General features: G+C 37.3%; 1 protein-coding gene across 6 annotated transcripts in view; it reads right to left on the minus strand.

The window, feature by feature from the left end:
- LOC117926465 (serine/threonine-protein phosphatase 5) overlaps positions 1–23,752 on the minus strand; it is a 48,183-nt gene extending 24,431 nt beyond the window's left edge. The window contains exons 1-6 of one of the 6 annotated variants that reach the window (XM_034845557.1): positions 23,649–23,752; positions 21,041–21,207; positions 17,711–17,892; positions 17,551–17,622; positions 9,090–9,240; positions 36–245 (exon numbers count right to left, since the gene is read on the minus strand). In XM_034845557.1, coding sequence (XP_034701448.1) covers positions 36–245; positions 9,090–9,240; positions 17,551–17,622; positions 17,711–17,892; positions 21,041–21,119 — 694 coding nt within the window. In that variant the 5' untranslated portion in view covers positions 21,120–21,207; positions 23,649–23,752. Of the gene's footprint in view, positions 1–35; positions 246–9,089; positions 9,241–17,550; positions 17,623–17,710; positions 17,893–21,040; positions 21,208–23,545; positions 23,568–23,603 lie in introns of those variants that run through there. The other 5 variants (XM_034845556.1, XM_034845559.1, XM_034845558.1 and 2 more) reach the window with 5 other exon arrangements.
- Positions 23,753–24,591: the final 839 nt, after the last annotated feature.

Below are 24,591 nucleotides of genomic sequence, written 5' to 3' on the forward strand. Positions count from 1 at the left end.
ACAAGTATGATATGATAACTTTGAAAAGCTCAAACCTAGGTTAACTGTATGACTTTTGGAAAATACACCACTAGTGCAGCCACCCCACCAACAAGCCCCTATAACCACCACCACCACTGCCACCACAGTCGTTGCAACTGCGGTTGCTGCAATTCCCACCACTAACATCACTACCACCATGGCTACTGCTGCCGCCGCTAAAGCGGTCACCAGGGTGGTCAAGGATGATGAGTCTGGGCCAGTCCCTATAACAATAAAAATTAGTAAAAATACTAATAATGTTAACTCTTAATAAGCATAAAATTTATATAGATTATTATAAATTTATAAAATTATTTTATGTATTCATAAAACTAACACAAATCAAGCATCAGTGCAGCAACCCAACTCGAGCTTGAAATTCTGAGCCCTGCTCCTATCCCAAAAATTTATTAGGCCTAGAAATGTAGGATAATTTTGAGTCCTGAAAATGAATCAGGCCTACAAATAGAGAACACTGCAAACAATAGAGCCCTATCCTTCACAATGTAGCCAGCCAATGCTCTAGCTAGAACATCACCTTATAGCTACCCACCCATGGAAACTGCACCACTCCCATTTTTATAAACACATAAGTTAAAAAATATCAAACCAATTTGAAAAACAAATACACATCAACCAAGAAAGATGATAGAAACACTTTACTGAATCTAACTCCAATCTCACTCTAAAATAAAGATGATTCCCCATTGAACTCTTCTGCAATACACAAAGAATACATCATACATTATCAATACCCATCAAATTAATCCAATGAGATTTCCAATAATTGAAAATACTGAGATTCTCATGCATTCAAATTGTTCAAAAATTTAGACAAGGAAGCTTCTTCTCTTCCAAAAAAAACTTCATATCAAAGATTAACTCCCTCAATGTGAAAAGAGAAACATAATTCAACACCTTACCTCTTGAAGAAAAACCCAATGAAGGAAAGAAAAAAATAAGATTTACTAGTTCATTCCTAGTGCTTCCTGTATAGTTCTAGGAATGAATAAGTGTGAGATATTTGAAGTGAAAGCTCTATACTTTCCTGAGAGTATTTGATAATCACCATAATAAAGTAGTAATTAATTTCAATGAAGCATAGACTTGTAAATAAAATTACCAACATTTTTAAAAACTCTTATAAACAAACACAAAAATAGCACAGATCATCATTTTTTATGTCCTAAAGTACCTTTGAACTACATAGATTATCATTTTGGTGTAGAATGTAATTTAATGTGTTTTTTAAGTATTGAAATTCCATGAAACACAATTGTCGTCTCTACTATAAATTTAATATTCACTTTTAAAGTCATACTTGTTATCAATATAAATTTGCATTTTTATTTAATGACCAATGCCACGATTTTTTTTTTTTTCATAGGAAAATTGTTTTTCTTTCTTTTTTCCGTTTTTGTCCCCATTGGGACTTGAACCTAGAACCTCTCATAAACCCACCCCAACCCTTTACCACTTGAGCCAGGCCTCAAGAGCGACCAATGCCACTAATTTTATAACACATATATTATTATCTTAAAAGAACTTGATTAATGTATACTATAGATTATTTTATCATTTCTCAATGGGAAATCCCTCTTTGGTTGGTCCAAAGGTACGTTAGAAATGGGAAATTTCTCATTGATGACATTCATATTTGGTCCCTAGAGGAAGTGTCCTTGCTCCTTGCTTATACTTACCTCAAGCCTCTATATGGTTAGAAGGTTTATTCCCGCAACTGCTTGACGGCCAAATTCATCATCTCGCAAGCAGCACAATGTGTACCCTGAGAGTGAAGAAGCCTCACACACAAAGAATGAGTGAGGCTTCTAGGGGTGGAAGGAGCTAGTTTGCTGTTGAATCTAAGTCTTACGAGTTGCAGGTTGAGGTGGTAGGTGGCAAGCTGAAAGGGTGTATTGGGGAGAGATGTAGAGGAACCACTTCATAGATTAGGTTTGGGGAAGTTAGTTTAAGTCGTTTGTTGGATGGTGTTGAAACTTGTTGTAGGGATAATGGAAATAGAAGGTGGGTTCTTGATTGGGAGGAGGAGGGGAGGAAATATAGGTTGGAGCATCGATCAAATGAGGCATGAAGGTTTTTTCTCTGTTCAATTTGCGATATTGAGTCCAAGAGGTACTGTGTGATCTTCCCAAAAGGAAGGGATTTGTTAGGAGGTTGGAATATTTTGGCGGACAAGCTGCGTGATCTTGGAAAGGTTTGTTGTCAATGACTTATGCCGAAATGGCAAAACCGAGGCCAAGGAGGATAGGTGATTTGTTTGGTTGGAGCTGTGAGAAAGAGAGTTGCTAGGAAGGAAGGATCAATTGGACCGGTGTTTAGTGGGCTGGTGGGGAGTGGATTTTGTTCCTGCCCCTGGATTTAGTGAGGAGTTGGGCGAGCCACCTTTGGTTGCTAAAGGGGAGATTGAGAGCAGCTTTTCCGCGTAAAGGGCTTTTGTTGTTTGAGTTTGAGTCTTTGAGTGAAGCTGAAAGGGTTTTGGCTAGAGGGAAAAGAAGACTCAAGGAGAACGTTTTGCATCTTACAAGATGGAATCCGGAGGCGGGGTATTTCCAGCAAGGTGCTAGCATTAAGGAGGCTTGGGTGAGGGTGGTGGGTCTTCCTCTTCACATGTAGAGTAGAGAGGTGCTTAAAAATATAGGTGATGGGTGCGGAGGTTTTATTGCAGTGGATGAGGATATAGCTTTCTTCATGGAATTACAGTGGGCGAGGATTTTAGTAGAATTGGAAGGCAAGGAGCAAACCAGTTCTCTGTGGGATCAGGTTGTTTTGTCATTCAGTTATGGTGGGAAACCCATCCTAGTTTTGTCCAGGTGGTGTCGGTGAGCAAGAACTGCATGGCTGGAAGTTCCAAGGGTAGGGAAGCAGTTGAGGAGAGGCCACACGCTGATTATTGTGGTGATTTAAGAGAAAGGGTGGTGTTGGTTGAGGTACAGAGGGGAGTACAAAATGTTTGTTGCATGAGGGGAGGCAAAAAGGAGTTGGTGCTGATACTACTATTGTTGCTATTGCTTCCTCTGAACTAGGGTCAGTGGGTAGGTCTAAAAAGTGGAATACTAATTTGATTCCTGAGAGTAGGGGAGAATGACACTTTTTTTAAATCGTTGGGTGGGTGCAGTGGCGAGTTGATTAAAGGAAGAAAAAGGAAAGAGAGATTGGGCTCAATGGAGGCCCAATCTGTTATTGGGCTTGAGTATCGACGGGGGGAGGGAGAATTGGAGGTGGGTTTAAGGCCCATTTCTTTAAAAATATCTTTAGTGGGTTGTAATGAGGGTTGGGAGATGAGGGTTGGGCCTAGTAAAAGTGGTTTGGGGTTCAATGGCCCTTTTAAAGCCTTAGTTCTTCCCGTGGCTGACTTTGAAGCTAGGGCTCAAGAGAAGTCCCAAAGAGAAGCCAACAGTGGTAAAAGGTCAATTTTTGGCATCCTAGAGGGGGACCCGATGCTCGAGGTGGCTCCTTTGCTTACCCAGACTGAGTCGACTCTGTCGGAGGTCGCTAGGGCAGAGTTTAAAAATGAGGTGCTATTGGAAGAGGCCTCCAGGTATGACACTCTTTCCCACGGTTGTGTGAAGACCCTGTTTCTCTCTTCTACTCCTTTTCTTTTTGGTCGAGCCTTGGTGGCAAGGGGATCCTCTGGCCAGGGTGGGTTGGTGCCAACAGAAGAAGAGAGTTCCTTAGATCCTTTGTCCATCATCTTGGCTAACAGTAGTGAAAAGGCTATGGATGAAGGGGGAGGGAGGGACGTAGCAGAAATGGCTGTGGAAGTAGGGCTTACTCAAGAAGTAAGGGAGTTTGGAGATCAGTGGAATGAGAGCAGCTTGGTAAAGTTCAGCAAATATTTGGGTTTTACCTTAGAAGGGTTTGAAGGGGAATTTTTAAGTTTGCTTTAAAGGATAAAAAATAAAAATAAAAAGGGAACAGATTAAGAGGAAGGGTGTTGGTTCGACCACTAGGTTCGACTCAGAACTGAATAAGTTAGAGTGGTTGATCAATTACAAAGGAGGGGACAAAGAGAGTGAGGTGGTCAAAGGAGGAGGGAACAGAGAGTTGAGTTGTAAATGAAGCTAAAGTTGTTGTCCTGGAATGTCAGAGGGGCAAATGACAACAATAAGAGGAAGGTTATTAAAGCATTCATTAGGGATCAGAAGGCAAATCTGGTGTGTCTTCAGGACACTAAAATTCAGGAGATGTCCATTGGAGTGGTGCGAAGTCTTGGAGTGGCAGGTTTCTGGAGTGGGGTGCATGTGTGTGGAATAGCCGGAGGGGTGGTGGTTTTTTAGGATAACAGAGTGTTAGAGTTGACTAGCATGGTGGTGGGTCAGTTCTCGATCTCTTGTCGTTTTAGAAATTGCGATGATGTTTTGTGTGGGTTTTTACGGGGGTTTATGGTCCCATTTTGAAGAGATGTAGAGAACTTTTTTGGGAGGAGCTGGGGGCTATCTGTGGGTTGTGGGATGACCCCTAGTGCATTGGAGGGGATTTTAACATGTCAAGGTTCCCTAGTGAGCGCAATAGAGGAGGTAGGTTGGAGGCTGCAATGAGAAGATTTTCGAAGGTGATTGATGATTTGGCTCTGAGAGACCTTCCATTGCAGGGGGTCCATTTACTTGGAATGGTAGTCTTAATGGGCAAACTATGTCAAGATTGGATCTTTTCTTGGTGTCTGAGGATTGGGAAAGTCAGTTCAGTGGGGTGGTGCAAAGCACTCTTCCCATACCAGTGTCTAATCACCATTCTATCCTTTTAGATGGGGGAGGGATGAGGAGAGGTCTTTTGCCTTTTCGTTTTGAGAATATGCAGTTGAAGGAGGAAGGGTTTAAGGATCTTTTAAAAGACTGGTGGCAATGGCTCAATTTCAAGGGCTCTAGCAGTTCATTCTAGCAACAAAGTTGAAGCTCTTAAGGATTTTTTGAAAACCTAGAACAAGGAAGTGTTTGGGAAGGTGGAGGTTAACAAGAGTTTGGCATTACAACAAGTCAATTTATGGGATACTCAGGAGAGGTCTAGAACCTTATTGGTGGAGGAGGTGGAGGCAAGCAGGCCAGGGAGGAATATAAGAAATGGGTTCTCATGGAGGAAATCTCTTGGAAGCAAAAATCTAGAGAAGTGTGGCTGAAAGAAGGTGATAGGAATACAGGTTATTTCCATGGGATGGCGAATTGTCATAGAAGGAGTAATCTGACCAAGATTAAAAGTAATGGTTCTTGGATAGTAGAGGAGAGGGAAATTCAAGGGGTTGTGGTTAGTACTTTCAGCACCTATTGTCGGATCCTGGTGGCTAGAGTCCAAGTTTGGACGGGCTGGTTTTTGACAGATTAGTAGGGGAAGAGGAAGCTAGGCTAGAGGAGGCTTTCTCTGTTAATGAGGTTGTCTCTGCTCTTTGCGACCTAAGCGGGGACAAAGCTCCAGGGCCAGATGGATATTACTTAGCTTTTTGGCAATCTAGTTGGGATTTGGTGAAGGAGGTGATGGGTTTTTTCCGAGAATTTCACGAGCATGGGAGGTTTGTTAAAAGTCTGAACTCCACTTTCTTGGTGCTGGTCCAAAAAAAGGGAGATGTTGAGGGCTTTAGAGATTTCAAACCTATCAGTTTGGTGAGAGGGCTATACAAATTGTTAGCAAAGTGTTAGCTAATAGGTTGAAGAAAGTGGTGGGTAAGGTGGTATTCCATCTCAAAATGCTTTTGTTGATGGGAAGCAAATTCCGGATGCAGTGTTAATAGCTAATGAGGCTGTAGATTCTATTTTGAATGCGGGGTGATGTGTAAGCTTGATATAGAGAAGGCATACAACCATTTAAAAGGGGATTTCTTTCTCCAGGTGTTGAAGAAAATGGGCTTTGGAGACAAATGGGTAGGGTGCGTTAAGCGGTATATTTCTACAACTTCTTTCTCGATGTCGATTAATGGCACACTGCCAGGTTTCTTTAAGAGCTCCAAGGGGTTGAGGCAAGGGGACCCCCTTTCACCCTACATTTCTATAATAGGTATGGAGGCCTTGAGCTGTTTGATCAAGAGAGCAGTTAGTGGGGGCTTTTTGACTAGTTGTAGGGTTAAAGGGAGGGGTGGTGAGAGAGTTCAACTCACCCATCTGTTGTACGCTGATTTTTTGTGATGCCTCTGAGGGCCAACTGGCTCACCTAAGCTGGGTGTTAATTTCGTTTGAAGTTATAGCCGGTTTAAGAATTAATATGGATAAAAGAGAGATTCTTCCAGTAGGGAGCGTGGAGAATCTGGAGGAGCTGGCTCTTGAGCTTGGGTGTAAGGTGGGGAAGCTCTCTTCCTTATATTTAGGGCTTCCTTTGGGTGCACCTCACAAATCAATGGCGGTGTGGGATGGGGTGGAGGAGAGGTTATGAAGGAGACTAGCATTGTGGAAGATGCAATATATATCTAAAAGAGGGAGACTTACTCTCATTCGAAGCACTTTGTCGAGCATGCCTATTTACTACATGTCAATTTTGCATATGCCTAGATCGATTAGATTAAGACTTGAGCAAATCCAAAGGGATTTCCTTTGGGGTGGGGGGGGCTTTGGAGAGGAAGACTTATCTTGTTAAATGGGCGATTGTATACTCAGATAAAAGTAAGGGGGGATTGGGTGTAAAACGTCTCTCTTCTCTTAATAGAGCTCTTTGGGGTAAATAGAGTTGGAGTTTTATGCTAGAAAATGAGGCTCTTTGGAATCAAGTTATTAGTCGGAAGTATGGAGTGGAAGAAAGGGGGTGGTATACTCGAGAAGGTAGAGAGGGATTTGGTGTGGGGTTGTGGAAGGAGATTAGGAAGGAAAGTTATCGGTTGAGCAACTACATTGTGTTTTCAGTGGGTAATGGAAGAAGAATCAGATTTTGGTTAGACTCTTGGTATGGTGATGAGGCTTTCTGCAACTCTTTCCCCTCTTTGTTTGCTTTGGCGGTTTCTAAAGAGGAGTGGGTGGCGGAGGTTTGGGTCGCTTCGGTTGAAGGGGGGAGTTGGAGTCTTCGTTTTTGGAGGGCTTTCAATGATTAGGAGGTAGTCTTGGTGGAGCGGTTGCTCATGAGAATTCAAGGAAAGAGAGTTAGTGCAAAAACAGAGGATAGGGTGATTTGGAAAAAGACAAAACGTGGGTTGTTCACAGTTAAGTCTTTGTACAGTGCTGAGGAGTCGGGAAGTACAGTCCGGTTTCCAAGAAAATTAATATGGAATCCTTATGTCCCTCCAAGAGTTGGTTTTTTTGCTTGGGAAGCTTCATGGGGAAAAGTTTTAAATTTGGATCAACTCAAAAGGAGGGGTTAGACCCTTGCTAATAGATGTTTCTTTTGTCTAGCCGAAGAGGAGTCTACTAATCACATCTTAATCCATTGCACGAAGACTAGAGTTTTGTGGGAGTTATTATTCGCTCTCTCTTTGGGGTGACTTGGGTTCTCCCTTGCTCGGTAAGGGAGACTCTCCTTGGTTGATTTGGGTCCTTTGTGGGCAAGAAGTGCAAAAAAGCCTGGAAACTGACTCCTTTATGCCTTTTTTGGGCGGTGTGGAAAGGAAGAAATAGGATAGCTTTTAACAATGAAAAGTTTTCAGTACATAGGTTGAAGCATTCTTTTGTGTGTAGTTTATGGTCTTGGACAAAGTTGTATATAGATGCTGGCCCTTTATCTTTAATTGACTTTTTTGATTGGTTGGGCACTAGGTGAGGGCGGGTGAGGTTTTTGTTTTACTCCTGTTTTGCTCTTTTTGCTCTTTTGAGCCTTTTGGCACCTGCTATTTACTTTTGGTATGCCTTGGGTTGCCCTCTGGGCTTCCTTTTCTATTTAATATATTCTCTTCTGTGTTTACCCATCAAAAAAATTATATGGTCTTAGTTGTGGATGCTTTGGGTTTTGAGGCTATTGCCTAAACATACGAGTTGGTATTCTCTGTTTCTTTTTTTGGGCATACTTCTAGTATACATAAGGTGTACCCCCTTTCATTGGTGCTCTTTTACTCTCTATTTGTTTTTCAACAAAAAAAAAAAAAGACAAAAGAAAAAGTTGCAGCCAAAGTTTCCTTATCTTTTTTCAATTTCCATATTTTTTATTTTTAAGGCCATTTTTGTTAAAATTTCTATAAAATCAAGCGATCAATATTTTCATCCTTACCAATTTCAATGAAGTGAGACCAAACATTAAATAGCTGTCTTGAACCAAATATACACTAACATCCCCCATACATCACAAAGATTGAAGTAGATTAAAATTCCACATCACAAGTACACCTCCAACCCTGGTATGTCTTTCAACTTAATGTAATAAAAATTTATAACCGAAATATAACTAGCAAACAAGCTCGATCACATTTTATCAATCTTGACAAATATCATAAGGCAACAACCTAATCGATTCCAAAAATACAATAAGGTTGAGATTACACAAATGAAATATTACTAGTCTGAATGCTGCACCTACATTTAGGTGGATGGGCTCATGATTCCAGCATAACGAGCTCAATCAAAATGATTCTGTTCTGAGAAGTTCTAGCTCTATCTAGAACGCAAAAAAAAAAATCTCTAAAGCCACACTAAGAACCATGATCCTGAGCCCAACATCTCCATAAAGCTAAAACAATACAACCCTAATTTCTTCCTCCTGTACAACCTTATAGGAGTTATTCAAGCCTAAATGATAACCAAATCACAGATCTCTGTCAAATCCTCAGAAAATCTATAACCTATAATGATCAATGATCAATGTCCAAGAGAGTCAACCTCAGTCTGTTGACTATTAAATTGAAGCGACTAAGACGCTCAAGCCATCAAATCTATCAAAAAAAAAAAAGATGCTCAAGCCATAAAACTTCACCATATTCTCTTCCTTCACCATAGCATGTCCGCATTTATCATTCCAAAATTTGTAACAAATTTAAACATTTTCCTTATGGCAATAATAAAAAATATTCATTAAATAAATAAATAACAGAAATTCTAAGAAACACAAGAAGAAAAATCATATATTTAGAAACATGCACCAAAGTTTTAAATAAATAAACAAAAAAAAAATCATATATCATTAAAAAATAAATCAAATAAAGGTGATAATACCTATAGAACGAAAATCAATAGAATCAGCTACCGAACGTCGTTCAGAATTAGGCACAGCAATTGCTTCTTCAAATTTAAGCTTCATTACGGCTTTCTCACATTCCTTCAATTTCTTAGTAGCATCAGGATCATTTGGACAGAGTTTCTTGACCTAAGTTATAAAAATGAAACAATACACCATAGATTAGCACATCAACAAGGTATAGAATGTCCCTTCCATTGGGACTAGTACCATATTATCAACCCGAACAAGAGGATTTTATGGAAAGTGGCCTTATGTGGATGATAGGAGAGTTATTATTTTCAATCTAGCGTTAGGAGAATCTATCATGGAAAGAGGGATAGTATTATAAAGGGCTAATCAAATGATGTTCCTCATTTGTCTATCTTGTGAGGTACCTTTATACCTTTCCATATATTTTTTTTGATGGATACCTTAATACCTTTCCATATATTGAATTGGGTGGATGCCTCGAGCCCTAATTACACACACATGTGTATACCTAATGTAAATAATTATTGGCTAGATCAAGATAAAAGGTTAAGGTTCCAAATGAATGAAGGTGGTAAATTTTTTTTTTTAAAAAAGGTAAAGAAAAGTTGTATATAAAGTAAAGAGGAGACACCGAAAACAGTGCCCTCAGAGTATACAAGAAGTATACAAGTCGAGCCTAAAGGCTCGAAACAGAGAGGGAGGGACAGAAGCAAAAAACATCACCTACCCTTACTTAGAGCCTAACCAATCAATGAAACTTACAAGAGAAACAGAGCACATATCTACAGACACTCTAGACCAAGACCACAGGTTACATAAAAAAGAATTTTTCAATATTTGGATCGATAACTCCTCATTGTCAAACACTATCAAATTCCTTTCCTTCCACATTGTCCAAAATATACATAAAGGGCCCACTTGCCAAGCTTTTTTATGAGATTTACCCACAAACGACCCATGTTACCCAAGAAGAGTATCCTTCACTGAACAAGAGAGAATCCAAGACACACTAAAAAGGGAGAAAAGAAGATCCCAAAGAACCCGAGACCTTGCACAGTGAAGAAGAAGGTGATCAACCGTCTCTGCATCAGAGAGGCAAAAGAAACACCTATTTGCCAAAAAGAACCCCCTCCTTTGAAGTTGGTCCAAAGTTAACACTTTCCCCCAAGATGCCTCCCAAGCAAAGAAGGTCACCTTAAGAGGCGCACTCGATCTCCAAGTACTACCACTAAGGAATGAAAGAGGATCTCTAGAATCAAAATAGAATAGAGAGATTTGACCGAAAAAGTCCCACGACTTGAAGCTGTCTAAATCACTCTATCGTCCAAATCCTTGTGAACTCTAGATGTTTGGTTCTTTTGCAGAAAACACCCCACCAAATCTAGCTCCCAATCATTAAAGGCCCTAGAGAAAATAAGGGTCCAACCACCCCCTTCACCTTTAGGGTTCCAAACATCCGCCACTCAAGCTTCCTTAGACGTAGAAAGGGTAAATAAGGAAGAGAATGACTCACTAAGTGGCTCATCTCCACACCACTTATCCAACCAAAATCTCTCTCTCTGCCCATTGCCCACTTGATAGGCCAACTTGTCACTCAAATACTTCCACTCCTTAATAGCTTTCCACAACCCCACACCAAACTCCCTCTCACCTCACGGGAACGTCGCCCCCCATCCTCTTCACCATACTTTTGACTGATGACTTGCTTCCAAAGAGCCTCCCTTTCATTGGCATACCACCAACTCCACTTGCACAGGAAAGCTATATTCATCATAAAAAGATTTCTCACACCCAAAACACCTTTCATTTTCTCCAAACAAACCGTTTTCCACTTGACAAGATGTAGTTTCTGCACAAGAGCCCCCCCGCCCCAGAGAAAATCCCTCTTAATATTTTCTAATCTCAACCTCACTTGTCTTGACATGCAAAAGAGAGACATGAAATATATAAGCATGCTAGACAAAGTGTTTCAAATTAGAGTGAGTCTCCCTCTTTTTGAGATATACTGTCTTTTCCACATGACTAGCCTTCTTCGAAATCTCTCTTCAACACCATCCCATACCTCTACAGATTTGAAGGGGGCCCCCAAAGGAAGACCCGAATAGCGGGAAGGAGGGCCTCCCACTTTGCACCCTAACTTTAAGGTTAAATCCTCTATATGAGGCACCCTGCCCACCGGGATTAGCTCACTTTTCTCCAAATTTATTCTCAAACCCGAGCAAGCCTCAAACCACATAAGAAGCTAGCTTAGATAAGTCATCTGGTCTTAAGACGCCTCACAAAACACCAAAGTATCATCATCAAATAACAAGTGAGATATCAAAATCCCATTACCACTCCTAACTCTCGCTCGCCAACCAAATAAGAAGCCCCCACTAATAGCCCTCCTCAAGAGACAGCTAAACACCTCCATGGCTATCACAAATAAGTAAGGGGGGAGAGGATCTCCTTGTCTCAAACCCCTCTAACTTTGGAAAAAAACCAAAAGGAGAGCCATTAACTAGAACAAAAAAATTCACAGTAGAAATACACCATTCTACCCATTTAATCCATCTCTCCCCAAAGCCCATCTTTCTTAGCACTGCAAACAAGAACTTCCAATTCACATTATCATACGCCTTCTCTATATCCAACTTGCACAACACACCACCTTCATGGCATTTCAACCTTGAGTTCACAGCCTCATTTGCAATCAGCACTGCATCTAAAATTTGTCTACCCTCCACAAATGAATTTTGGGACTCCGTGATCACTTTGCCCATTACTTTTTTAAGTCTTATTGGCCAACACCTTGGCCAGTAGCTTATAGAGGTTGCCCACAAGGCTAATCGACCTATCAAGTCTTCCGCACCTCCCTTCTTTGGAACAAGAGCAAGGAAAGTAGCATTCAAAGACTTCACAAATCTGCCCCCTCATGGAAATTCCTAAAAAAAACCCAAAACCTCAACCTTCACCACATCCCAACAAAAGAGCCAAAACGCCATGGTGTAACCGTCCGAACCTAGAGCTTTGTCCTTGCCCAGATTTGAGAGAGTAGCAAACACCTCTTCTTCCGAAAAAGGAAGCTCCAACCTCTCAATCTCACTACTATCTAAGCCCGCAAATGACAACCCGTCAATACTGGAACTCCACCCCCCTTATTCAGAGAAGAGGTTTTGAAACGCCCCAACCACACTAGCTTTTAATTCATTTTCCTCGAAAAACCAGCAACCATTCACTTTCATCTTGGACAGCCAATTCCTTCTACTATGAGCATTCGACATCCTATGGAAAAATCTGGTGTTATTGTCCCCCTCCTTCAACCACACTTCCCTTGATTTTTGTCTCCAAGAGATTTCCTTTCTCAAAACCCAATTCTTATAAGCCTCCCTAGCCTCTTTCCTGGATTCAGACTCTTCCAAATTAAGGGCTGAACCTTTCTCCTTCTCATCCCAATACACAACCTGGCTAAGAGCTTCTCCCTTTCTAGCCTCAATGAAACCAAACACTTCTTTATTCCAAGTCTTCAAGACTGCTTTTAAGGCTCTCAATTTTGCATCCAAAACAAAGCTGAAAGTCCCAGTAAAATGAAGGTGGTAAAACATGAGAACAATGAATGTTGCATTGACTTTGATGGATCACAAATCCTATCACAATGTACATGACCAAATCCACCCATAAAATTAGAAAAATAAGCATTTTTCCCCATGTGCAAACAATGTACATAACCTGATTAGGTCATAGATTGCATATCTAGTTTCTGTCAGATATACAATTTCTGATTGGCTGCAAAACGATTAAAAAATGCAGATTGCCACCTAAAAAGAAATAAGAGAGCTTATTCTATGAAATCTGAAGCTGAAGTAGTTGGCTCCTTATCTAATTAGAGAATCAATATGAAATTGATATGACCTAATCCTACGTAAATAGCACAAATTAGAGAATAAATAAGGTAAAGCTAAATCCTATGATAAACTATTGTGATTAAGTGTCTGCAAACCATGGAAATGCACTAACTTGACAAATTAATAAACACATGAACAAACATAGATTTTAGAGAAGCAAAAATGCGGAGCCAAATAATGTACAACTAATGTAATTAAGTGTCATCAGACAATGAAAATGCACTAGCTTGACAAATTAACAAGCACGCACATGCCCACATGCATTTCAGAGAAGTAAAAAGTGACTACAAACAATCGAAAAGCACTATCCTGGAATCTACAAACCATGGAAATGCACTTCTTGACAAATTAACACGCATAGGATGAGTTCATTTGGTTCTCCTGAGGGTTTATGGGCCAATTTTGAAAAAAAAGAAAGAAAAGATGATTGTCTTGGATGTGTTGGGGCTATCAAAAGGGCTATGGGAGGATCCTTGGTGTTGGAAAATGTTTAAAATTCCTATTTAGTTTGTAATTTCCTTTGGTAGATAATATTGTCTAAAATACATTGTTTGTTGTATTTCCATATGAAAATGGGTCCTTATGAAAACAAGTATTGTTATTGAATAAGGAAAAACATTAGACATATCCTCATACATATTTTACATCATGAGGGGCAAAATCCAAGAGATTGAGATGCCTGTAAAAGGTATATTGGGTAAGAGATGTAAGGAAGAATAAGAGACAATTGTTGGAGTAGGGTTTAGATTTAGGGTGTAGATGCTAAAAAAGAGGAAGTAGTGATGCCCTGAAGCTTGGGATTTTTGTTTGTTTTCCCTTTCTTTTATGATGTTTTCTATAGGATGAAAAATCTTTAACCTTCTTAATTTTGTATTTATTTTTTTTAATAACCGAGAAACCTTTCATGGCCAAGCCCTTAAGACTCTCCATGGGGACTCAAACCTCGAGGTGATGACCGCACCGCAACAACCAAGACCAAATAAATTCAAGGTATCATCAGTGGCAAGATTTGAACCCAGGGCCATGTGCCACTTATTGGGATCACACTTCGTAGTATTCGAACCAGGTAAATTTTAAACTTCTTAAAATTCCAACCAAACTATCTAGGCATTCCTCTCTATATCAAGTTAAATTGAATTACACGAAATCCTACTATCTCATCTTAAGGAATCCTCAACTCAAGAAAAAAATTCTAACTTGATTAATCTCATATAGCACTACTAAGAATCATTGAAAACAAAAACTATAATTAAGCATACCTATCAACGAAACCTCATTTAATAATTTAACAAGGTCTAGAAAAGTATTAAAAAAAATAATAATAAGCTGGTTTTGAAAAAATCAGAGGTGTCTATGAAGAAATATCTTATATCTCAATAGCTCCCCCCTCAACCCAACTTTCAAAATGTCTTAATTGTACCTAAAAGTCATAGAAATGAGACAAAGTGGAAATTCAAAGGGTATTTGTTAGGATATAGCCCTTAAAAGCATGTTATGATGTAACTATAAAGCATCACTTACATTATATATGACTTGGGTGCATTAGGAGTTGCACAGAAGATCCAAATCATGGGTTCCTAGCAAGTAAATGTGTTGTTCACAACGGGTCCAAGAAAGGAGTCGTCCCAAGGAGATGCTCAACTTGGTCGATTGTAAGCTTGTTGATTCTAAGCTTTGATAGAAATCACCAATCATTTTATTGATAATACTTTTGTAGATTACATGCATACTAGGGGTGAGGGATCTTTTTTTCCATTCATATGCTTGATTTGGTCTACTCCTCATTTTTGTGCAATTTTAACTTTGTAAGGTCCTTCCTGATTGGGTGATACTTTCCCCCTCAAGAGGATCTTGCATGTTAATCAAATACTCTTCACAAAACTAATTTTCCTTCCTAGCATTGCCTTCATCATACCTTCTTGTTATATTAAGCTATGATTCATTGACGGTAATCTAGTGGTTTCAAGGCCAAGACTTATTTCTTTAGGAGGTCGAGGTCGAGCTCAAGGTTGGTTAAGTTAATAAATTGTCTCAAGGTTGGCATTTCAAATTTAAGCGAGGATGACAACCTTTTTCCCATAAGCTAAGAGGATTTCTCTGGTGGACTTCCTTTTAGCCATTCAATAGGCCCATCAAGGTTTACACCTTAAGACTCACCTCAATGTGAGACACTGTGAATTAACCTTGAAGCTCTAACCTTAATATAAAGAAATTAAGGCTTAAGCCTCATCAAATTAAGGTGTACAATGTTTGTGTCATGAGGAGTCAATTGACCACATCCTTTTGCATTGTGGCAAGGGAAGGGTGTCGTGGGGGCTATTATTCTCTCTCTTTAGAGTTTAGTGGGTGATGCGGTCCACAATTAGAAAGACTTTATTAGGCTGGCATGGTTCCTTTGTTAGAAGAAAGCAGAAATAAGTTTGGAGGCCGACACCTTTATACCTCTTCTAGACAATTTTTTTGACAAGTAAGCAAAGGTATTGTATTAATAAGAGGCACTAAAATAGCGGCCCAAGATGGAACTCTTTGAGAATTAGAACTCTCAATTTGGAAAAAGAGAAATAGAAGATCTTTTGAGAATGTGGAACTTTCAATCCAAAGGCTGAAATACTTGTTTTTGTGTAACTCATTAACTTGGACCAAACTGTTTATAAGTGAAAGATTGGTGTCCATAATTGATTTCATTGATTGGTTAGGGTCGGTTTGAGGGAAAGAGTAGCTTTTTGTTTTCTTTTCCTTTTAATATACATTTTCCAAGTCTTTTGTCTTGAGCTTAGGTCCAAGGATTAGGTCCTTATAAAAAAACATGTATGCAACTAGCTTTCATTTAGCCCTTTAAATGAAGACACATGCACACAAAGAAAGTGAGCGAGAGTGAGAAGAAGAAATAGAAGAGTAGTTGGCTATTGTAGTGGCTAGGTTCATACATAATCATTACCTTATTAATAGATAGAGGAAAGAGATCATTGTAATTGATGGATGAAAAAAAAAAGTAGATCCTACTAGTGATAGTGATAGTGGTGCTAAAGATTATTCAATAAAGTTACAAAAGAGTTGGATTTTGGAAGAGAGAGAAAAGAACTAATTTTTTTTAAGAGCAAAAAAAGGAAATGCAATTGATATTTATAAATTTTTTATTTCTTATGAATTTATTTTACATGACTTTATTAGTATCTTTTTTTTAATGTTTTAAGTTTTTCATTTAAAGCGAGGCTTATGCCTCTTTTCGCCTCAAGGAGTACATCTCGCTTGATTGAGCAAACACCTCAAGGTTGCCTTTAGCCTTTTAAACCATTGATTCTAATGACATATTTTATAAGTTCAAAGTTTCCATTGGCACAACAAATCGGTTGTAGAGCTAAGGTAGAGATTTCGGGAAAGGCAACATCAGAAAAATTCTTTCACAATCATTGTAGAGAATTCTTAAAGACTAGGTGAAGAGTTGAAAGACAAGGTAGAAAACAATAGTTGCTCAATTGGAATATAAAAGATAACAAAAAAAAAGGACTTGGAATGAACAAGAGAATTGAAAAAGGAATTCTTGAAAGTTACAGTAGTAGAAGCCCATAAGGAGGAATGGAAATAAATTGTCTCTGAAGTACTCCACTACTCTTTAACAAATTTTTGCATTCCTTGCCCACCACGCTATTCAAACCAACCTAATACAAGCGATTTACTGTAGAACTTTGCCTCTAATAGTACTCCTCAAAGCCATAAAGGAAATGGTCATCATGTCACTCATACTTCTATAAGGAACCCAATCTAATTTTGCTAGTTTGAATGGCCTGTGTTTTTGACCTAAAGTCATTGGATAGTGTAAAAAAAGATAATTAATTAGTGTCCACTTCCCCTACACAAAGTGCAACAATCTGAAATAAGAGCTATAAAAGCTCTCTTCACCTGGAGAAAGTCACTGGTGTTGACCTTCTTATTGGTCACTAACCAAGCAAAAGGCTTTAACTTTTGATGGGACGTTGGATTTCCATATAAATTTTGCAGGAGAGCAGAGAAATGGAGTTGATTAATTGGAAAAGGCTAGGACCAAAGATTTAATTGCAAATAAACTTGAAGATGATAATGACCAAACTCTCATATCTACAGAAGTTGGTGATAAGTTCACACAAATGAGAAAGGGCATAAGTCTTTCCATATCCTCTATCTCCAGGTCAGTTATACATGATTTAACAGAATATTTAAAACCTCTAAGTTAGGAGAAGCATGATCCTACTAAAAATAACAAACATAATACATGCTATTGTAATAACATAAAAATAAAATATCAAAAGATGACAACCATGCTGATCCTATTTAAATGGTAATGCATTATGCAGAAACTGGCTACAATAACAGTAACTAAGGAACACATAGTAAAGTCACAACAGGCAAGTAAATCCTTTTACAATATGCAAGACAGACAAAAGGCCCAGTTAATTGAGTTTTTTCACAGATATGCTGCTACAGTCATTTTTAACCCATAAAATAGAAGACATTAGAGAATGATTGGTATTAAAAACCCATTAATGAATAAAAATTTAGAACAAAAAAAGAATAACCCATTTTGTTACAAGATTGATCCAAATACCTGCTGGAAGTCTTTCAGTGCTTCTTTGAATTTCCCCATGGCAAGATATGCAGCACCTCGCCTATAATAACCCTGACATAATGAAAAACTATCAGAACAGGATCATAGAATTTAGAAATGCATAGGCAGTAGTACACGAGATTCAGGATGAAAAGCATGCCTTTGAATATTTAAGATCAACTTCAATAGCCTTTGATGCGTCTTGTATGGCACTTCCATATTCCTCTAGTTTTGTGTGTGCAAATGCACGGTTTGCCCAGTACACAGCATTCTGACTATGTAGTTCAATCGCTCGAGTATAAAGATCTATAGCTTGGGAATATTTGTGTGCTGGAATGCCAGCTGACAGAGTTAGCAGAGACGAAAGGGGAAAACAGCATCATAGAGGCAACACACATGATCTTGATCAGTTGAACACAACTCATGGATCATATTAAAGGACAAGTTTCTTCCAAATAATAGAAAAAAAATTTATTGCATCATAAATTGATTACAATCAGTGAACTTGTAAGAAAACTGAACACTCTTTTGATAGGAATCTATAGTATGGCTTCTAGGTGTTTTTTTTTTTTTAAATATCAGAAACAAACATAACCATTGTATTGAAGGATAAATATAAAGAAGAATGACAAATTCTTCCAAGATGTACAATTATTGATCAGAAAGAAGAAACATATACTGCTCAACAAAAAATGAAAATCATCTCCACAAACTATACACAGGAAAGCAAAACGTACACAAACTACAAAACACGCTATACCTCCAACTCCACCTAGCATACCCATTCAATATAACAGTGGCTATAATGCCTACTTCAATTAGGATAAGCCTGTTTGATTTTGATTTTTTTCTTTTTTCTTTTTTAACTTCAATGAGAGAGAATTTTTATTAACAATATTTTTACTTTTTATTGATTTCTAATTTTTTTTCCCCCTCATATTATGTCATATCCATGGTTTTTAAAACTGAACTGGACCACCCAATCGGACTGTTGACCAGTCATATGACCAGTTCTATTCCAGCTATCAAACCATTCTAAACATTGAATCAAAAGTGTGCTGCTTGAACAGGTGGACCAGCCAGTTCTCATAAAGTCGGATGGTATTCTTCCACCCCACCCCCCCTTCCCCCCAATGCATGTGTGTAAGCCATCACTTTTATTTTTCCCCTCCTGGGTCCCACCACTGCCATAGCCCACTAACGCCAACCACTTTTACCAATTGTTCCCTTCATAGGCCCACCACACTTCTGCCATTTTGCTTGTTGCCTTTTGCTCTTTGTTTTTTCTTCTATTTCCCACCATTTCCTCCTACATCCTTTTTCCCCCCCAAAACTTGTAATTTTTTTTTTCCCAAAATGCAAAGGGAGGGCTTGGGCACAAAAGAAATGGAGTTGACTACCACTGACACAATTTTCTTTTCATTACATTATTTACATGCATTAAATATATCCATCATTTAGATATTTATACTAAAACCAAATATTAATATGACAAAATTATAATGTTAATGAAATTCGAATAAAAAAATAAAATGTTAATGAAATGTCAATAAAATAAATGATAAAATTTTATTTCACTCTTTAATAGATGATATATCTTCTTACTAGTTAGATATTATAAACTATTTAATAAAATAAAAAATACTAAAACATTAATATTTTATTCTTATTATTAAATACAATACTTATTAATGGTAAAAGAATGAAATATTTCCAGTTTTTTAATTATTTATAGATACTTTTAACTTCTTATGACTATTTAAGATACCTTTTTCAATGGCATTAAAGATTGAGGAAATGGAACATGATTTTCTTAAATCTAAGGGTTTAGTGAGCATAAGAGAGACCCTCTCATTAGTTGGGACCTAATGTGCAAGTCTAAGGTGGATTTGGTAAAGATTTCTCTAAGGAATCATTCTATTTTAGGGAAATGGCTATGGAGGATGGATGTTTCCTAGGAAAAGTTATGCTCTTTGGCATCAGGTTATTATGAGCATCTAGGGGACACACCCTAATGGGTGGGATGCCAACATCATATTAAGGACCATCGTTGTCCTTGGAAGACCATTGTGTAGGTCTTTCAGTATTTTTTTCAAACCCACTCATTTTATGGTGGGTGATGGAAAAAAATCAACCTTTGTGCTCACAATTCCCAACTTTATTCAAAACTATCCTAGTTAAAAATCTACCTATCTCATCAATTCTTGGATTTACTTACCCTATCTCTTAGAATTTTAATTATTACCGTAACCCCTCTAATTTGGAGACAGAAGACTTTGAAAGATTCATGCCCTCTTTCACTAGTTTGTATTTATCTCCATCAATCCCAAATATGGACCTTGGTCATTATCTTCATCATGATTATTTACTATAAAGTCATTCTTTTTAGTCTTGTTTAATCCTTCAAATCCAATTCCTTTGTATCCAAATAAATTTTTTGAATAATTTTAAAGTCTCATCTAAAGTCAAGATCTTTTCTTGGCTAGTGGCACACTAGAAGATAAACACCAATGACATGCTATAGTTGAGAGAACCCTAAAAACACCCTTAGTCATGATGTTTGCTTATTGTGTATGGAGAGTGGAGGAATGGTGAATCATCTTTTCTTACATTGTCAATTGACTATGGGACTATGCACAAACTATTTAGATTAGCTAACTTGGATTGGGTTCCTCCTAGAAGTATTTGTGACATGGTGATTATTCATATAAGGGATTGGGAAGCTCCATTAGAGACAAGGTTCTTTGGCAAAACCACTTGTCTAGCATTGATTTGGATTGTTAGGTGGGAAAAAAATGTTGGGATTTTTAAGAACAAGGTTAGGACTTTAGAATCTCTTTTGGACATCAATCATTTCTACACCTCCTTTTGGGCCTCTTACATCACAGCATTTAAGGACATTCCTCTCAATGTAGTCCACCTTGATTGGTTTTCGATGTGTAGATCATAAAATGTGGGTTCGCAAAGAGAGAGCATTGAATAGGTTTACTTAGTAGTTTTGAGGTTTCAAACATACTTTTTTTTATCAATTCATTGTATTTGAAGAAGAATTCCTCATCTTTCATCAATATATCTTTATCCATAATTTAATACATTTTTTGTTTCTAATAAAAAATAATTATATTTATGATGTAATGATGACATCAAGATTCAACCACCGATTTGACCATTAAACAATCAACCGATAGCTTTTTCAATTCAATGACCAATCTAGTTACGAAAATATTGGTTATATTCAAGTGTCCATACCTATGATAAAGATCTTCTTAAACAAGTCCTCATATCCAAAAATTTGTATGAATAAAGGATCTAACACCTAGATACATACTTGTACCCAACACACCACTAAAAAATATGCAATATAACTTATAAGAACCACCAGGTAACAACTTCACTTGATGTCTATTTTAACAAAAGCAACTAATTGATGAATGCATGCATTTTAAAAGGAACAAAATAAAATACAACTTGTAGAATCACTAGAAATTACCCTTAAATGCCTCATTAGCTTGGAGTTTGATTTCTTCAGCTTGGGAGGAATTTTCGATTTCCATACTGGGCATAACCATTAACAACTTTCTAAAGTTCAGAATGGATAAGTTCACAGCGAACGATAGACCACCATCACTCTCTCATTTTCTATACAAAATGATCTACCTGCCGTTTAAGAAATGCAAGTAATAATAAAGTTAAAAAGAAACATGCAGAGCAAGAAGGGGAAATGGAAGGGAGAATAAGCTATCAATTAGAAAAGCTGTCAGAAGGCTGTAAAAGTAACTGTTAGCACTTCTTTACAATTTGAGTTTGCAAATTTTAAATTGGTGCTAAATCAGCCACAAAAATAAATAATAACATAGAAATAAAGTACCACCATGCAAGGCCGAAGGAATGTTAACAAATAATTAGCCCAAGGGTGTGGGTGTAATTAAGCAATAGTTTATAGAAGAGCTGCCTATAGAACAAAGGAAGTCATCACCATTAACAGGGAAAACATGTAAGATATCTATGACCATCTAACTGCCTAAACTTGACTAATATAATTCAAATACTTCTTTGTTAATTTGTGAATCTATAATCGAAATAGTTATTATATCAATAATAATTGAATTTCAAGGGCTTCTAAGCAAGTCACCCAGCAAATCCAGTGCACAAGATAGAAAAAGTTCACATAAAAACCTTATTTGCACTATGTTATACAATAATCTGAAAATAAAAATAAAAATAATGAAAATGATATCACCTGCAAGCTATGCCTAAATTGTTCCCATGATATGAAGCATTAAACTTTGAACAATGCAGTAAATTAAAACAGTTCCATTAATGCACTGTTTGGTCTCCAAGAAAAGCAAGGGAGGAAATCAAGTTTTAGATTAACATTATTTGGTACCTCAATCCAAACTTTCCAAATGCAACAAGTTTGTTGAATTAGTTTTTCATTCTCCAAAAATTAAAATATATTAAATATCAATATATATAGAGAGAGAGAGAGAGGGAGAGAGGAAAAGAGAGGGAAAGAGAGAAAGAGACCTTTTTCCTTCCAAAATGCCCCTATTATATAACTTATTTCCCCTCATATTTTTATTATTAGACTATAAAAATCATAACTTGTCAATAGAAAATTATTTGACCATAAAAACCATAATAAATGTATCTTTTTATCATGCATTTTACTTATTGGGCACTTTAAAGTTCTTTCTGTCCTTTTTTTTAAGATAAGAGCTTTAGGCTCTATTTGGGAAGTGTTTTCAAAAACAGTTTTAAAAAACAATTGTTGAAGTTTTTGAAAAACTATTCTTTGAAGTTTTGTAGATCAAAAGTTCATTCGGAACTTAAATTATACTTAACCTATTTTCTATGTTTTTAAATATTTTTTAAATATAACTTTTATCTTTAGTTCTCTATTTTTAATTGTTCTTCATACTTACATAATTATTTTCTAAAGTAGTCCACAAAAACAACTAAAATGTGTTATATGAAAACACCTTACTTATTTTTTTCAGTTGTCAAACATATTTCCCTTTTTCTTTAGGTTCTAAACAGTTGCCAACCATGATCTAACATTTTTGTTATTCCTCTTTTTTTTCTTTACATTGGGTTCAATGCCAACATGGCGGGTTACCATTTATGTTTCTATGGAAAATAAGTGAACTTAATTTCAAACCAAATCTTTTGTACAAGAAAATGTTCCTCCATAGATAAATTTTCAAAAATTCTAGCTTGTGCTGTAGTCCAAAATGAAATCCTAGAATTCAAAATTTTCAGCAATAAACTTGACAAGGTAAAAGCATTCAAAGAGAAACCCTAACCCTCTGTTGGGTTTCCAAGAAAATGAAGCAATTAAACAAAAGAACCCTTTCAGTCCTACCTTATCTCTCATCTTTTGCTTAAAAAAACAAACAAACAAACCTCAGGTTAACTAAGCCGAACAGTCGTGGGAGTTTGAAGTAGCATTTTTCAGTATTCCGGAATCCTAGATGGTGAAAATTTTACAATTCAAAATTGTAATTACTTTTCTCTTATTTCCTCTGCCTCTAAATAATTCTATTTTTATACCAGAAAGACATTCCCAAATAGCAAAGACTATCAACCTAACAAAAAATTTCAGTCTGAACCCTAGACATTTCCACGGACCGTCATCCTAACAAAAATAATGAGAAACAAAATTTCAGAGTGCATCGAAACTTGCGATAGTTGCACGGCCGTTCAAAGAGAACCATTAGAATCCAAAACTTCCAGCAATAGCGTTCCCAAGTTATAAAGCACTCTAGTGGAATTGGAGCCCTCAGTTTGGCTAGCAAGAAAATGAAGCAAAATAAAAGAAAACCATATTTTGATTCCTATCTGATCTCACTTACTTTGCAGCCAAAAATCTCCACCCCCACCCCCACCCCCACCAACACAAAACCCAAGAAAAAGAAAAAAAACACCTCGGTTGAACTAAGCCGAAATTTGTATGAGTTTTTTATTCTCGAGCCCTAGATTGTGAAAAGTTTACCATTCAAAATTTCCTTTCATTTCTCGTTATTTTCGGAGCGTAAACTATTGTATCTGACCTAGAAGTCGATTGATTGAACTTGGAAGATAGGTTGGAGCAGCACCTTGAACTCAGAGATCGATCGAAACGCAGCGTTTGGAGAAGAATGATTGAATGCTTGTGTCTCAACAGACGACGGCGCTTGTTACGCTGCAGGTCGACTGATTTCTAATATCAGTGATAATGGGCTGAACTTGGGCCGACCCAATTTTAAAAACTACTGGCCCGTGGGTGGGCTGAAATGTAACAATTAAAGCAAAGCAACTCAACTCAAATTCAATCTGTCTTTGGAGATTTCCATATCATGATTAATTTAGACGAGCTTAAGTCAGTGACAGATTTCACGAGTTTGTAATTAATTAATTATTTCTAATTTCTATAACTTACATTCATTAAATCTCCTTTCATACACTTTCCTATTTTTGTTTTTAGAAAAAACATTATGATAATAATAAAAAATAAAAACTTTTGTTTAAAAAGTATGCGTTTAAATTATGTATTTAAAAACTAATTTCAAATAATTATAAAATTTGAGATTGAAATTTTGTTTTAAAATTAGATTTTTTTAAATATTTTTAAAAAATTGATGCCTTTTTTTTATTGTAAGGACATATTTGGTTATGTTTTTTCTTATTTATTTTAAGTTAAAGAACAAAATGTTATTAAAGAAGAAGAAATGGTGTACTCATTAAGGTTGAACATAGACAATTGAGATTAAAAGGTGGTGATGGCTTGAAAATGTTAAACAAGTGGGCCAATGGGATGGCGCCACATGATGAGGAGGATGGGGCATGACGGAGGTGGAGCACATGGAGTGTTGGATGGAAGGGACATAGAGGAAAAAGGGTGGTTTTGATAGATGTATTATAATCCAGATATTCGGGAATGCTCGTGGAGATTAGAGGGTGCCCCCCCCCTTAAAATCAACACGTTCTTTCGATCCGTACAGCTGGATTAGCTTTTTAACGAACGGTTTGGGTTTTGATCGAGACATTAAAGGACGAGAG

This window comes from Vitis riparia, chromosome 12 (assembly GCF_004353265.1).
Source record: "Vitis riparia cultivar Riparia Gloire de Montpellier isolate 1030 chromosome 12, EGFV_Vit.rip_1.0, whole genome shotgun sequence".
Taxonomy (NCBI): Eukaryota; Viridiplantae; Streptophyta; class Magnoliopsida; order Vitales; family Vitaceae; genus Vitis; species Vitis riparia.